This window comes from Enoplosus armatus, chromosome 1, assembly GCF_043641665.1.
Source record: "Enoplosus armatus isolate fEnoArm2 chromosome 1, fEnoArm2.hap1, whole genome shotgun sequence".
NCBI classification, from domain to species: domain Eukaryota; kingdom Metazoa; phylum Chordata; class Actinopteri; order Centrarchiformes; family Enoplosidae; genus Enoplosus; species Enoplosus armatus.
This window is the reverse complement of record NC_092180.1, coordinates 30,129,065-30,145,574: the sequence shown is the minus strand read 5'-3', so window position 1 is coordinate 30,145,574 and position 16,510 is coordinate 30,129,065. Positions and strand designations below refer to the sequence as shown.

Here is a 16,510-nt window from a genome sequence, read left to right as displayed (position 1 = left end):
CATCTTCACTTACTTATATACCATTTCCTTAGGTTGTTTTTTTTTTAATAGCAGATGTTTAAATGAACAAACAGCTTGTGCTGCTGTCTTGACCAGGACTCTCTGGAAGAAGAGATCTAGTCAAGTTCAAGTTTACATTAAAAAGGTAGAGCTAGCCCCAGAGCTGCCGTACCGAGAGTGCAATTCTCTCTGTCAGCTCAGTACTTAGATGCTTACCGAAAGAAAACACATGGTAGTCAGATTGTGACTTGGCTGCAGGGATGTACTGAGTGTACCGACATGTGCGACCAAAACAGGCAAACGTTTGGAAAAACAGGTGACACTTGCTGCTATGTTTGCTAGTGAAACAACAGATTTCGTTCTACTTTAGCACTTATCAAAAGGGGGAAAGGGAGCCACCCACCAATTGCTTCACAAATAAATGTCACAAATGTTATGAAAATGGGTATACCTTACAATTTCAAACCGTTTCATTCTGATTGGGCTATTAGTCTGAGCCTAGTAGAAAAAACAGGGTCCATATAAACACAGCTAATGTTATCACAACTCCTAATGGTCGCCAATAGAGCATGATAAATGTCAAGTACTTAATGCCCCTTTAAATATCCTATACTTTGTTTATTTAACAATATAAACTTACAAGCATTCAGAGTCTCTGGGTAAAAGTGATTAAAAATCTTAAATCAGTCTATTTTAGAGAGTTCAAGACGACTCTTGGCTTTGATTTCTGACACGGCCCTTGGCATCAAGTTGAAGCGCTGAAAAAACAGTGTGACATAATGCCCAGTTATACCCTGGCATCCACATGACGACTGGTACCAGTATAAGTATGGGTGCATCTTTCATACGAACGCGTACTGGAGGTCCGACACAGAAGTGGAGGTGACGATGGCAGCCAGTAGATGGTGCTGATGAGAAATCATGGAGATTCACCTTTCCAACATCACAGCTACAAAGAATGATTTCCATGTCATGCTTTCTTCACTTAATGTTCTTCTATGAGCAGCTGGTTCTGGGGGACACAGTAATAAAGAGTCACATTATTATTAGCATTGTCATGCTTAGCATTCTGTTTTTGTGGCCACTTGAATGAATGAATGTAAGTCCAATATTCTCTCTCTCCTTTTAGCTCCGTTTTGGTCTCCACCTCCTGACTTGAGGCCTCACGAGGGAGCAGGCAGGCTTGTGGATTTCTTGGCAAAAGTGGTGATAGAGTCAAATCCTTTACATACGTTTCGGTGTTGTACACAGTGGAGATGCCACTGCAGTAATGGAAGCTTGTTCACTGTTGCCTACGAGGTGGATTAGTTTATATTTTGACAATATTGGTGACAGTAACATGTGCTCTACTAGTCGCCGGGTTGTTTTTTCAAGTGCAGCCAAAATGGTCTAATTACAGCCTCTTGTGGCCGCTGGCTTCTGTTTTTATGTAAAATAATTACATAAAACCACAAAAGATGTGGGAGAGCACAAAACCAATTCTATTGCTACTTAGTCTGCAAGTCAACCTTTGAGAGCGTACAGGCACGGATTTGTAAGAGCAGAATTAGATTTGTTCACAAGGGAGGACAGAATCGTGATTATTTGAGGATGCGAGGGGAAATTGGAAAAGACCAGATGGAGACGCAGAGCGGTGCTTATTTCTAGCGTGGTTTTCTGAACCAGCTGTAGGGTTTTCTTATTTCGTCTTTTTGCGTTTTTGTGAATGCCTTCTAAACAAAGACAATTACTAAAACCACTATAATGGTGATAATTATAACCACTACATTTATGAATGAGGCTCACTGTCACTTCTGAGCGGAACGGTGCCCTCAGAAATATAATGAGTCTGATATCGGGTGGTTGTGATCACTGTAATCTGATCTGACTCCATGTGGGATTCAAAAAACTAGTGATTCAGACACATGTCGCCAAGTGCTTGCTCATGGTAATAATATTATAAAATAGAGTACGGACTAGGCCTGCTCCATCCTGTTGCAGCTTGCTAATCAAAAAGGGTTTGCAAGCGTCCTCTTGCGATCTCAAGTGCTCAGAAGCTAAAGCAGCTGGGGCCAACTGAGAGAGCAGACTCAGAAACCAGTGTGTGCATGATCGGGATTGCACGCAAATGTGCTCTGATTTTATGAGTCTTATTTGCCTGCCACCTTTCAGCATTCAAGATTTACTGCAAAGTAACCCTCAAAAAACTGCTTTGCAATTTTTTTTTTTTTTTTACAAAAAGGTAGGAAATGCTAAATCCTTTCAGATCAGAAAAATCAGAGAGTCACTCACTGTGAGATCTGAAGCAAGGGATTATGGAACTTTTAAACTTCCTGTTTATGAATCCCACCTTACTGTCAGTGGTATTTTGGATGATGTCGCTGTCGGGGTCTCCTCCCTCTGAGCCGCTCTTCTGGTCGTCATCTTTCCCGTCCTTCTCCATGTCATCCTCTCCAGACGAGATCCTCGACAACTTGGAGGATTTCTGCCACAGACACACAGATCAGGATGTGGGAACATGGGCTGAGTGTCAATATTCGTTTTTCACAAAAGAATGTCAGTAGCACCGCATGCTTTGCAAAGGATACACCAACACAGGAGAGGACAACAACCACTCACACTACAAAGTAGTCTTAGACGGCTTTACTGCGCATAGTGCCCCTGTGCCAAGTAATGTTTTTCCTCATCATTTGATACATGATGAACTTCGAACTTCGCTCAGTCACAGACAGACTTTTATATCTAAAGGGCTGCGCCCCCCCCCCCCCCCCTCCTGAGGTCCAGCCAAAAAATACAAGCGTCAGTCATCAATTGTTTATGAGAGGCTAAATGCTTCAAGAGCTCCATTTTTAAATTCAATCATTTCAGCATTGGTCAGCTTGCGTGTGTGTGTGTGCAGGGGGGGGGGGGGGGGTTGATGAACCAAATGAACCCCCAGCACCCCATAAACACACATTTAATCTTTTCTTGGCTGAGGAGATTCCAGTTCCCTCATGTTCCTCTTGTACATACACACACACAGTGTTTCAATGATGTGACAGGACACACACACACACACACACACACACATCCGCAAAACTACTCCCCAACAGCACCACATTCCTTCGGATGCACCACATGTGCTGCGCCTAGTGGAGCCCAGTTGCTAGGCAACAGTGGTTGCTAAGTGAGGAGCAGGATGTGTGTGTGTGACTTTTTCAACCTGCTTCCATTTACAGCAGCAATGGCTTATGCACTGATACAGTAACACACTGTGGCAGTGCCCGTCTCTCTGCAGCACTCCATCCCTTCAAACCAGGAAGCCTTTTTTTTTTTTTTTTTCCCAAAATAAAGGCAAGGTCAAACAGGAGGAGAGCAGCGTCATGAATACAGTAAGGAAGAGAGTTTGTTCGAGAAACATGTTTGTGGAGAAACGCCACACGGTGAAGCTCTAGTGTCATTTTGAGCAGTGAAAAAAAACTGAAGAAATCTTGCCCTACTTTAAAAAATCCTTCACTGGGATTCTCAAACCTCTTTACTGCCAATATTGTGTCCGTGAACAGCTAGGTGTCCCACTGAAATTCTGAAGCGCTGCTCACAGGTTTTACATGTCCCCCTGGAAATATGCATCAGGTATACAGTGCTTAACAAATTGTCATAAAAAACGAGAAAACACAAATATTTTAGAAATCTGTCAAAAACTTGTTTCAAACTAAAAATAACAAACTGAAACAACTAAATAGTCCTTATTCACATATATTAACCAAAAATCTTAATATTTTATATGACCTCCTTCGGCCCTGATAACAGCTTGCATTCTTTGCAACCACTAAAAGAAATGTTTCTTTTCAGGAATGCAAGTAAATAACTGTAATTTGGCATCTCAATCGAAAAATAATAATGTGCTTTACTATTTTTTTCTGCTTTTTTTGTAAAACAGTAAATTTGAGAATTCATGGATAATAACAATAATTCTATTTTAGCATTAAAGATATCATTTTGATTAAAGAGCTTGGCTTGCACATACTGGTGGATTGACCGTTACAGAGACATCAAATATTTTGGTCATCAGCAATACTGTTCATTTAGGGCAGCGGGGGCAAACACCTTACACTGGGTGGTGGTCTAATACATTTGTTAAACACTGTTTATTTATATATATATATATATATATATATATGTTGGAGGATAAAGCTGCCGTTACTTTACATTTTTCTTACTGTTAACAAATCCCATGAAAAGACAAAAACCGACAATGCATTAATTCATCGCTCTGTGTTTTCCGATTTCCCTGAAACAGCTGGCCACTTCATTACTCAAACCGGAGGAAACGGTGCCTTTGATGGGGACCTTTTTCTAGTGGTAGGTTAATCCAGTCCCGCCTCTGTTTCTATTTCCAGGAACGACCGAGTCAAAACAAACGACATTGTGTGTCTTCACGGATAGATTTGTTTCTTCCCTGTACCACAAAATCATACATCTAAATTCCTAAAATCTAGCCATCTAAACTGATGGCTGAAACATTTTCAGGCTGGTTGTCATTGTCACAACATGTTCGGTGCTCCTGTGTTAGTACGTTCCCCATCTTAAGCAAAAGTACCTTGGAGGTGGCTGTCCTTTTCCGTTTGGATCCCGTCTTGTCTCCTTTCAGCTTCTCCTTGTCATCCTCCTCCTCTACAGAGTCGCCCTCCTCGCCCTCACTGCTGCCATCGGCAGTGTTTCCCCCCTCTTCTGTTTCTGATGAACTCTGTTGCTGGATGGCCTGTACACAAAATATGTTTTTTGGCAAAATCAAATCAGAGTTTATAAATGTGAGATGGCAACTTAAGACGACTGAATCGATCTTTCTCACAGCCCTTTGCGTCTTGCAGTTTTGGCGAGGCAACAGTGTGGCTTTGTTGAGCATCAAGCCTTCCTGGCATCTCTGCCCACCACGTTTATTTTCTACCTCTGTCTTCTCTCGGACTCAGAGGCACAACAGACTGCCAACTGACCTGATAGCCTGTGAACTTGACTCCGGGGTTGTTCTCGATCTCCCACAGGCCCTCGTTGAAGCCTTTCCTCTTGTTGGACTTGCCAAATTTGTCTTTATACTCCTTGTAGGGCAGAAGATCCTTCGGGCCCAAGAAAGCACTAAAGAAGGGGGAAAGAGACATTTATTACTACTACGACTACTACTACTATTACTACCAAAACAGTCTGGAAAACCCCATGTGTGAGTACAATTCAGCAGTAAACACAAAACAACTGGAAGTTTACATATTCCAGTTTTCAAACGTAATGATATAAATAACAAAGTTAAAACCCTAGCTTAACCCCCACTTATTTAAAAGAAGTGTTTGCCTATGCGTAGGCTTTGGATGTCAAACCTCAACAATGGTTTAGTGCTGACAGAAAAGCGTCTGCAGCATTTAGTATCAAAACTTGTCAAGCACTGGTGCTAGTTTGCTTATTATTTGCTTCTTTGACTTTAAAATGTTTCATCTAACACTGATGTATTGAGGAGTTGATCACATTTTGTTGAATGGGGGGGGGGGGGGTGAAGGCCATGAGATGTGTGAGAATGCCAGTGAGCTCTGAGTCAAAGTGATTATTATTCCAAGGTCAGGAATGAACTTTCATGCTCGAACCTGGCAAAACATTTCCAAACAATACCCAGCTAGTTCCAATATGGTGTGACTGAATCACACCCCCATTACTGCTGCTCTCCTCTTAAATTAGGTGTAAGTGGAATGCTGCACATCCTGGAGAAAAAGAAAAAAAAAAGGTGGGGGGGGGGGGGTGCCTACGTTTCATGGGTCCCAAAGAAGAAGATGGGGTACTTGTTGGCAGGCGGTTTGACAGCCCCTTCTGGAAGCTCATCGATCTGACGGGACAGGGAGACAGAAACCGTTACAGGACACAATGCCAGTACTTCAGACACAGACAGATCTTCCGACGTCTACCGCGTCCCCTTAAACCACGTGTAGGCTACTGTTGTGGCCCCTGAACTAAAAAAGAAAAGTGAGTCGGTTCGACCCCTCAGTGCAATTTGGTAGAGAGAGAGAGAGAGAGAGAGATAGAGAGAGAGAGAGAGAGAGAGATGCTCACTGTGACTTGTTGGGGAGAGGCGACAAATGGAGCCTGCCTGGCCGCCCCCCCAACTACGCTGTGGAAGTCCACAGTTAAGTCATGACACGACGGCCCCGTGTGCGCCACTTGAATTGGGGAGGCCGTCCTCTGGCTACGGTGTACAATACACGACAGAAACCGGTGGAAATGAGACGGGAGCGTCGGTGGTAGTTTGGGAGACGGAGGCGCTGCGGGTTACCTGAGGTCAACTGGGTGACGGCTACATGCTAACATTTACCGGAAATCCCTCGTTGGGACTAATTAGCGGAATGTATTAGCATGAAATATTGCGTTACAACTCAAGGAAGAGTTGCATGGAGCAGAGAGCGTGTTAAGAACATGGAGCCTGTTATGCCCCCCCTCCTCCTCCCTCCACACACACACACACGCACCTAATTTTAAAATGTCTACATTTTGACTCAACCCTGGCGGAAAACAAAGGCTTTTCATGTAGACGTTCTGGCCGTCTGTAACAGAGATAACGCAGACCAAACGCGGCTGAGGAGACAGCCCCAAGCCGAGCTCGGGGGGTAAGGGGGGGGTGGGGGCACCGTAGCATCCCTCCTGTTCGCCCAGCCGAGCGGCGGCTGCATGGTGCTCCCAAACCCGGCTGCATCCCACACTCACCCTCGCCGGCCAGTGCGGGTATCCCTTCATCTTAGCGAAAACCAAATCTCCTGCCGTGTATTCCCGCGGCCGTGGTCGAGCCATGTCGCTGGATGGAAAACGGAGCTCTGAGGTGACTTTATAATCCTTCGCAGTCTTCCCCGGGGCCCTCAGCGCAGGGCTAAATTATCGACCATCAATGTTTTTATATCAAGACTGCAGTTTACACGGAAATAAATAATTAAAAAAACGCGGAAAACGGGGCCTGGAAGAGGGCTCTCCTCTTACGCACAGACACAGGTGTAAACGTAATCGAGAATGGCCTAAGTTGGAGTAGGGTACCTGTAAGAAGCGCAAAGTCTCTCAGAATGGGAAAGATCAAACTTCCGGCCTTCGAAATAAAAGCAGCGCTGACGCACATGCGTTTAAATATTCATTCCGCTCAAAATAAAATATAGCAATCCAAGAATGAATGCGACGAATACTAAAAACACAGAATGTAACGTGCGATGTAACACGTGCACAAATAAACGCGCATTCCAGCTCCTAATCAGACATGTAACTCCATGTCTGATTAAATGTCATCCCACAGCTCAATGACCGTTGGCAGCCACTTGGTGGAAGCATCTCCCAAGTGATGTTCGCCAGCTGAGGCACCTGATCCTTTCCTCAGCTCCAGCTATACTTTACTTGACCTACGTACTGGTATTAATATCAGAAACCCATTCCATTGCATGATGGTTTAAGCTGATTGATTTCACACCAGTTATCTGCACTATGAGTGTGTGGCCGGTTGAGTTTAGGTCCTCAAAGGACAGGTTAACAACTTTTCAACTTTAAACAATAGTAAGGGGCCCATACGCCCTCTGCCCTCTGAGTCCATTTGTGCTCGCTGTAATCATTCCTCCTGTTCTTACTGCCTGGGAAGGAATTCCTCCCCCTCACCCGTGCCCACCCACCTATGCCATGTTGCATCCCCCTCCATCTGACAAAATTAATTTTCTAATAAAAAGAAAAAATATGTGTGTTTTGCATTTGAGATTTTGGACCTGCCGCTGCCAATTGGCTAGCGGCAGGTCTGGTGTGACTGTCGGCCACAACTTCAGCCAGGTGATCTTTGAAGCGACAGGCCTACAGCAATACCTGGGCTGTCTTGTTTCAGAAGAAGAGTCGCCCTTTTGTGTTCTCGTGGCACCAGAACACAGTGTTCTGCTAACGCCACGGGACGTTCAACAGCGCATGTGTTCTCTCACAGTGACTGGATTGGAAACGTGCAGCTCCAAAGGAACTACATTTAACCTGTGGCACGGCTGTTCTAGCAGGGCGGCAAGGCACGCGGGGGGGAATAGGGCCCAAGCGCAGACCGCTGAGGCATAGGCCGATGCAGTACAGGTCGTTTATTAACAAGACCAGGGGGCCAGAGGCTTGTGGGATGGTGAGGCAGACAAAGGCCAGAACCAGAGAAGGCAGTCCAAACAGGCAGAAAAAAGACCCTACCCTGTGATGCGCTCTGACTGCAAAAGCTTCATATAAGCTTCAGCTATACTTTTATTTGTACACAAAACCCCATTACTTACATTGAAAGCATGTTAGGAGGACATCTCATGGCATGTATGGACAGGAGGAATGATTACAAACCTGTGAGTAGGTGAATATTGTTTTCAAGACAGACTTGAAAAGTGTCTGTGTTATCATTATTGAGCCATATCAGATTCTGGTGTCATTTGAGGGGGCAAATTTATTTATTTATTAATTTATTGTGTGAAGCACTACGAATGTTGAAATTGACTATACAATAAAGAGTGATATATATTATATATATATGATTGAGTGATATATATATTATATACACACAAACACACTCATGTCTGTCTATCTATACAAAGAATATTCTTCTCTCTCTCTCTCTCTCTCTCTCTCTAGAAATATATATATATACTCTATATATGATTGATCATCCATTTCTCACTCCTCTAAACGCAATACACAATGCAGTCAATTTCCAGCCCATAGCTAAGCAATTAACAAATCGTCAGTATATAAGGTACAGGTACTCCTCTTGGTTGTGGCTGCAGACAGACGCTGCTACAAACACTGCTACAAACTGACTTTGAAGGGGAATGAGACCTCCCGCATGACTGCTGCCTCAGCCGCGGCTCCTTGGAGGCCTTGATGCGGTGTCTGCCACCCGAGAAAAGACAGGCCTGGGGACACCACGTGGCGCGCTGATAACCGCTTACTGGCCGGCACGCTGACTAACATCAGAGCGCGATGTCCCGGGCCTTCCAAGTTCCCAGAGCCACGGTCTGCAGGCTGGTCCGCAAGGGTGTTGGAAAGATTGCCGCTCTTTCGGCGTGAGGTGGGTAAACTGGGGGAGGTTGGGCAGTGCTTCCAGCAGTCAGCCAACAGCCCCGTCTTTTTGAGGTGTGTGGGTGCCATCTGCGGGTGCCATTTAAGTGTCAAGACCCCTTCCGGACACAGTGGCCAGGACTACATCAAGCTCTTTCCCTTCCATACAACTGCGGGCAGATTGTGGTGGCAAGGGGCCGGTTCCTCCACACCTTCCTGAGATACCTTGTGTCTGTGTATGACATCTGAAGAACAGTAGCATAAACTAAAAGGCTGTATACCCTCCTACAGGGTATTCCATAGTGTGGAATGGTGGCTACCCTTGCATTGCCCACAACATAGTAAGAGTGGGCCTTTGGTATGATGAAGGTGCCTGCTATTTAAGGCCCTGGAGGTGGACAACACAACTAAATACACTTTAGTTCTTCTTCTCAAGCTCTTCCCGGTGATGCCTGTTGAAGCGATCCTCCTCCTTTGGTGCCTCGTCCTCTAAAAAACTGCAGGACCTGGGCAGCGCCTTCTGTTCTTTAGGGGGACCAGCACCAGGTGGACGGCTCCTTTTTATTAGGCCAGTGTAGGAGTCGCTGGGATTAACAGTGCCAGTAATCTTCTCTTTTGGCTGCACACATCTGTGGCCGTTTATCCACGCAACAAGTCAACATTTTACCGTGAACAGTTTGAGGATAAAAGTCCCATAGCCAAACAACTCGTGCTTAACCGATCACAATCGTCTTGGGCCCAGGATGCAGTGACAGTGCACTTGCAACTGGGGGGGGACTAGTTTTGGTAGAGATGTGGGGAGGTCGAGCTCTGGCATTAAAATGGTTAAATCCCTGCTAAAGAAAACAGCACGTAAAATAGCAACTAAAACAACGTATGTAGACGTGATACAACTTTTACAGTTAAAAAAGACTAACTTGGTGTTCTTTTGTAAATCTGGACATTCACCCTCTGGACTACCACAGGAGCTCCTGATGCACCTGCTGCTGGATCCTTTGACAAGTCTGTGAAAATCAAAAGATGCTCCTTTTTCTGCACGGCAATAGTATACAGTCAATAGGTCAACCTTTTTTATTCCTCACTCTGGCCTCAAGTAACTCCAGATCAACTTTCGAGGTCCCTAGCAGCCATACTGGTACAGATGGCCCCAGTGTTGCAGGGCAGGACTACCCCCATATCACTTGCCAGTAATCCCCCAACCCAGCCAAAGCCTGTGGCCTGTGCCACCCCTCTCTCCCAGCACTCCTGCACCACCTGCTTTGTTGGGTGATTTTCCCCATGTCCTTGCAGGCCCAGCCAGTAGTCGGCCAGTAGCTGCCTGCGGTGTGACCTCAACAGCATCTCCCCAGTTTCCACCTGCGGTGCACACACTGGCAACGTCCGCACAGCCCCTTCACATACTCCAAGCGCTTCAGCTTGAACTCGGACAGCACTGATTGATGCTGACCCACATGCCACACTGCCATATTCCAACCTGATCAGAGAAACATAAACTGATGTTGTGTGTGTGTTCCCCACTCTAATCCTGCTAAGCACCTTCTTACATTTAAGGACTTTTTGCATTTTTCCGTGACTTTTTTTTTTTTTTTTTAATGTGATCCCTCCCTGTTAATCTGGAATCAAAGTGAAACCCCCAGGAATCAAAAATAAAAATAAAATAGGGTTTATCACACGCCCTTGGGGAGTTCCACTCTCCACCACACTTTTACTGGACATTTCTAGTCCTACTTTAACTAGGATGCTTCTGCCATTCAGAATCCCCATATCCAGCTCAATATATTTCCTCCTATTCCCTTAGAATTCAACTTGATTAGAAGATCTTCTTTCCGTAACATGTCATACGCCTTCTTTACATCAAAGAGTACGGCAACTACAGACTTATTCTTAACTTGTGCTCTCCTTATTTCATCCTCCAGACACAACACTGGGTAACACTTTGGTAAGTAGCATATTTTTTTTCCATCTAAAAGGTGCATTAGTCTTTTATTTACTAGGCAATACATTGACTTACACATATCTGGTGTCAAGGCTATAGGTCTATAGTTTTGCATCTTAACCTGCTGCTTTCTGACCACCTCCTTCCACCCTTCTTCCCACACTTTATTTATTATACAGCACCAATAGCGTCTGGAGTCCCTCTTCACTCAAATGTCTTAACATCATACAACATATTTTTTCATCCTTCCCTGGGGGCTCTTGAGTTGCACAGCTTGTCCTCTGTGTTATCTTTATTTATCTATCCTCTGTGAGACCTCAACATCTTCTGCTCCTTCATCTGTGGGAGCTGCGAATCCTACCAAACGTCTTTACCATTGATTCAGCTTTCTTTTTTTATTGGAGACGTCACTTTGATCTCCCCCATATCCCCCTACAGGTGCAGTCAGTGGCACGGCGCGACTTTTCCACCTAGCGGACAGCATGCCGAGATTTACTCTCGGAAGGCCATACGTATGTGTGTCTGTGTGAAAATCACCCAATCTGGCAACATTTCTTCCAGTTGTTTTCTGGTGCCGTGTCACTCAATCGGGGGCCACCAGGGAAAGCCGAACACACCACACACATACCGCCGTCGGGCCCTTCGGCACACAGACAAAGACTGTAGGCAGCGCTTTTTTATTAGTCATCGAACGTTTTGTTATAATGTACGATTTATGTGAGAGTAACAACTTACATTTATACACACACACGCAACACAACAAAAATGACTTTTCATTAAAATATTCCAGTTCCTTCCAGTTGTGTTGTGGTATTTCCTTCAATATGCTCTTTTTGTCCGTCTTATCGTCCTGCTCACTATTGAGCCCGAGCTTGTTGAGCTCAATCACTTTTCATTTCTTTTCATTACTCTGAAATGCTGAATGTTTTCCGATTCTTCGCCACCTCTTTGCCCCACCGCGGCGCCGCTCTCCTCTCTGAACGTCCTTCACTTTTATGCATGACAGTTGGCGCTGCTCTTCTAATACCTTCTGTCATTTCATTTTCAAAGGTTGTCTGTCTTTGGTCTCCTCCGGAATCCGTCTTACACAGCTATCACTTTCGCCCGTAGATTTCTCCCAATTAGCCTTTTCACACACCCATTTGTGTTTCCTTTGACCGGGATTGAATTTAGCATTTATCTTGCAAAGTGATGGTCACTTCCTGTGGTACCCTCTGCATACATATCTCAGCCACACTTTAGGGCAATCCTATTAGAAACAAGTGTAAGGTCCAACGAAGGCTCTTTCCTGTTCAAACATCTAAACGCACCAAACCTCCATTTGGTGCCTCCTCTACAACCTGTCCATTGTTGTCTGACTTTTCACTTCCCCATAAAGCGTTATGTGCATTAAAGTGCCCACACCACGCAACATTAGTTCTGTTCAATTTCCTCTAGTGTACTTAACTCTAATTGTTTGCATGGATTGTAATAGTTTATCACCACTAACTCCTTCCTCTCGAACCATATTCCCGTTTCTCTCCTATTCCTAACACTCTATATGGTAAAGACTCTCCGCCGCCTCCCGCTCCCTGTTGCCCCCCACCTTCTGTTACTGCTTTACAAAAGCATCGTTCAATCGGTAATACTCTACAGCGCCTTCTGTTTTTCTCATCATTCTGTCTTTCTCCGACAAGAACAAGCTGCCCTGTCGTGGCGCTCACCACATGACCCTGGACACCCCCTACACCCACTTTTCAGTCTACTCCCATCCGGCTGCAGACACAGGACAACTAAGATTGAAAAAGGTACGTTTTAGCCAGAACAGTATGGTGGTGCAGAAATGTAGGCCAATAGCCACTTAAGTCATTCCTGTCAATGAAACTGTTACATGAATCAAATACTGAAGCTACGAGTGGAATAACCAGAAGGACTGTGTCAGAGCTTTTAACTGCAGCAAGCGAACACCATGCTCACGTTTTGTTTTGTTTTTTTTGTTTTTTTTTGCAGACCTCATGCTCTTTGTCCCCTGGAAATGCTTGAGAGGGATGCCGTACAGATGCACCAGCTCCCCTGGTTTGGTAAAAATTCAGTTGAACTATGCAATATTATTAAAACCGTTGAATGTCTCTGTGTCTCTGTTCAATTATTTCCAGAGATATGCACCCCAATAAAAGACTGGCTGTAACGCTCATTACAGCACCACTGAACAAATGCAACTTGGTCATCCTTACAGCCTCACCACTACTACGGCGAAAATGCCAAGTTTGGCCTGAAGATGGTGTCACAGGAAACTTCAGGGGATCGCCGAAACCACCTGGTTGTCAGTCGTTGATGCCTTTTTAAATATAGTTTCCCTGTGATGCACTATATTGGAGCAAAATACCTTAAAATGAGTCCCTTTCTTTTACTGGCAGTCGGCAGTCAACATTGATCCAAATCCAAACAGATGACAAACATAAAACTGGCCATAACAATGCTGGCCATTCGACATGCAGTCAAAGCTATGGATGAATTTACCAAAGGCCCTGTCATGTTTGGCTTTCTTCTGCTGCAGTCTCGTCTTCTTCCTTTTTCACGTCAGAAGGATCAGAAGAATCTGAGAGAAGCACGCGTGCGTAGCTCCAGGAGAGTCGAGCATCTCCGGCATGCAAAACCAAGGCGATCGATTCACGAGAACGGAGAATCAATTCTCTGGGGGGGAAAAAAAATAGCTCAAATACTTGGGAGAATGGAGATGGACGGTCAAGAAAACGGAATGAGAAGAAACAACACACGATTCCCCAATCTACCTGAAGAGGGGGAGAGGCAAACAGTTCAACTGATTATTGAGTCAATCTGGTATCGGTGCGATTAGGAGTGAAAATAGGTCCAGCGGATCCGGGACGGTGCCACAGGGTTGGTGTCAAGGAGAAGAAGGCCAAACATGACACGACATGACCACACGTGATAATCTTGAAGTCATGGAACCACCAATAATATAAACGATGATTCTGCTAGACGCTACTGCCGGCTACAGTCCCTGCCATACACGATGGTAATATAAAAACCAAAAAACGTGCTTCTTTGATCGTACACTGATCTTTATCCTTCTTCTATTTCTGCTCTGCCTTCCTACATTTGTCTCTTTTTTTTTTTAATTCCTCATGTCTCCATTCAACCATGGCGAAGAAGAAGATTTTGGTGAGGCCCTGGTATTCATTGGCACTAACAAATGTGTTTGAGGCAGTGGAGGACGAGGGACAGAGAATGAATTTTTTGGGGGGGGGGCGGGGAGCAAATTCAGTGTCAGAGACAGCAAAATCAACCAAATCCACGTCTTCCACACAGGAACCATACGAGAGTACAAGGGCAAGTGTGTGTCGCTTGACATTTTAAGGTAAGATTTAAAGAACCTGAGAGTTTGATAAAATTAGAGGTAAACATGGAGTGTCTCCAGCCCCCGCTCACTTCCCCCAGGAACATGTTCTTTCCTTCAACTCTCCAGACCTCGTTCATCCACACACCTGTTCCCATTTCCCTCATCAGCACTGCAGTCACCTGCTCACCTGCACCTCATTCCCTGCTCACTCACCGCTGTATGTTATGGTTCTGTGTGTTTCATGTCTATGCTGAAGCTACTACTGCAGCCCCCCCCCCCCTCAGCATGTAATGAAGGCCCTGAGCCCAAAGGGAGAGGGGTTTAAAGATGTGTCACAGGGGCCGGGTCTACCTGTTTTATGGGCTGGTCACACACAAAAAAAGACAATTGTGTCGGCTCTAGAGGCACGTCAGCCCACCGGGCTGCCAGATGGCCAGTCCAAGCCCTGGCTAGGACAGCCGCCAAGACAGTGGGAGGGACGTCACGCATACAATTGAGGAAACACTTTGCAGCTGGTTGTTTTCTGGTTCATTTGTTAACGAATGTATTTATTTAAGGTTTTTGGACGGCCCTGGATCTGAATTGTCTCCAGAAAGTTTCTCATTTACTTTGGCCTTTTCATCTGGAGGTCCCTCCTGCACAGGGCCATCGTTTGATGTGGGGGTCTCACCACTGTCCTCCATTCTCCCTTCCCGCATAATCCAGGAACTCCGTAATATGTTGCTGATCGTGATCCGCTGCTCCACAACAGGGTGCAGAATGCTTCGGATAAGGTCTTTTGCCTCAGACGAAACAGACGGAATGCTTGGGAAGTTGATGTTATGCTGCGTTTGAATTTCCACCATCTTCCTGATGCTGGTGGCTTCATAGGGCACTGATGCATAGAACATCATATACAGCACAACACCCATACTCCACACATCAGACACTTTGGGGTCGTACGGAAAACTTCTCAAAATCTCAGGTGCTGCATAGGACGAGGTGCCGCAGTAGGTTTCGCTCAGTACTGTCCGCCCGTCCGCGTAAGTCAGCCTCTTGCTGAACCCAAAGTCACAAACTTTAAGGTTGTAATGAGTGTCCAGCAGCAGGTTCTCACATTTAAGGTCTCTGTGGGCCACGTCTCTGTTGTGAAGATACTGCACCGCCTTGCACAGCTGCGTGAAAAGCCTGCAGCTTGAATGTTCAGGTAAGCCCCCCTTGACATTGATGTGCTTCAAGAGGTCTCCCTTCACGCAGAGCTCCATCACCACATAGACCTAGAGGTGCAAAAGCGTAACGTAAAATTCACGATTCATGTAAAGTTGGTCTGAAGTGTCTATGAAAAAAGTTCTGAGTGATTTATCCAACGAATGTATTTGTTTCCGTGCCTACTTTATATGTTTTGTCCAGTTCTTGTTTTATTTTCTCTGCCTCACTTTACTTGATGATAATTCATTTTCACTTTGTACTAATAACTTTTTTTTCTTTGTGAATAATTTGAAAGTTTGTTAAAATAGAAAGGAACCTTAAAAATGCAATTATCCTTAATATTGAAGTGAGGGAATAAATGGTAGGTAGGCGAACAACCTCGACCGTCTTTGGCACAGTAACCCTAACCCTAACTATCATGATTAAGAAAATATATCAAAACTCTTTATTACCTTGCTTGTTTTCTTGTACTCGAAGACGTCAAGAGTCTTGACAATGTTGGGGTGGTTCAAAGACCTGATGATCTCCGTTTCCCGAGACAGAAACTTTTCCAGGTAACTAGAACTGACCTTTTTTTGGTTTATAACCTTTATGGCGACCCTTCTCTTCAGCCGGGTCGAGTACGCACTCACAACCTTGCCATACATGCCCTCCCCCAGGTTGCTCCTGAATATATAACCGCGGCTCTCCATGGATGTACCGTTAGTGAACTCTCTCCAGAACCTGATGTGGTTCTTTGGTCAGATTGGCACACTTCATAGAGTCTTAGCGTTATGACATCGTTTTCTAGAAACGATGATTCTAAGAACTCTCCAACAGAACTGCGCGCAAACTGTAGGTAACGTAAATGATGCGTTTTCCCCCACAAAGCAACAGTGCAACTTTTGAAATATCTTCACTGAACTCAGGTCTTTCAGGTAATGTGCTACACACAGTTCACCATCCCGCAGACTAAACATGTTTGACATGTTGTGGAATTGATATTGATTACATCTCTGCGTCTGCCTTTGTGATGCTTATTG

The 16,510-nt window shown here is 45.0% G+C and overlaps 2 protein-coding genes across 2 annotated transcripts; both read right to left on the bottom strand.

The window, feature by feature from the left end:
* Positions 1-519: 519 nt before the first annotated feature.
* On the bottom strand, positions 520-6,780 carry hdgfl3 (HDGF like 3). Its single transcript, XM_070909669.1, has 6 exons — positions 6,697-6,780; positions 5,748-5,824; positions 4,953-5,091; positions 4,559-4,720; positions 2,330-2,464; positions 520-1,012 (listed from the first exon to the last, which is right to left on the bottom strand). Exons 1-6 carry the CDS (start codon positions 6,778-6,780, stop codon positions 986-988), a joined length of 624 nt encoding a protein of 207 aa, XP_070765770.1. The 3' UTR covers positions 520-985.
* An 8,068-nt stretch (positions 6,781-14,848) lies between these two features.
* On the bottom strand, positions 14,849-16,180 carry tssk6 (testis-specific serine kinase 6). Its single transcript, XM_070903125.1, has 2 exons — positions 15,941-16,180; positions 14,849-15,556 (listed from the first exon to the last, which is right to left on the bottom strand). Exons 1-2 carry the CDS (start codon positions 16,178-16,180, stop codon positions 14,849-14,851), a joined length of 948 nt encoding a protein of 315 aa, XP_070759226.1.
* Between the last annotated feature and the right edge of the window lie 330 nt (positions 16,181-16,510).

Coding starts and splice junctions, on each gene's coding strand:
- hdgfl3 (XM_070909669.1), bottom strand. CDS start 6,780: ATGGCTCGACCACGGCCGCGGGAATACACGGCAGGAGATTTGGTTTTC. Junction 5,092..5,747: donor TTCTTTGGGACCCATGAAAC/GTAGGCACCCCC, acceptor CCCCTTCTTTAG/TGCTTTCTTGGGCCCGAAGG. Junction 2,465..4,558: donor AAAGGACAGCCACCTCCAAG/GTACTTTTGCTT, acceptor TGTCTGTGGCAG/AAATCCTCCAAGTTGTCGAG.
- tssk6 (XM_070903125.1), bottom strand. CDS start 16,180: ATGGAGAGCCGCGGTTATATATTCAGGAGCAACCTGGGGGAGGGCATG. Junction 15,557..15,940: donor AGTACAAGAAAACAAGCAAG/GTAATAAAGAGT, acceptor TTGCACCTCTAG/GTCTATGTGGTGATGGAGCT.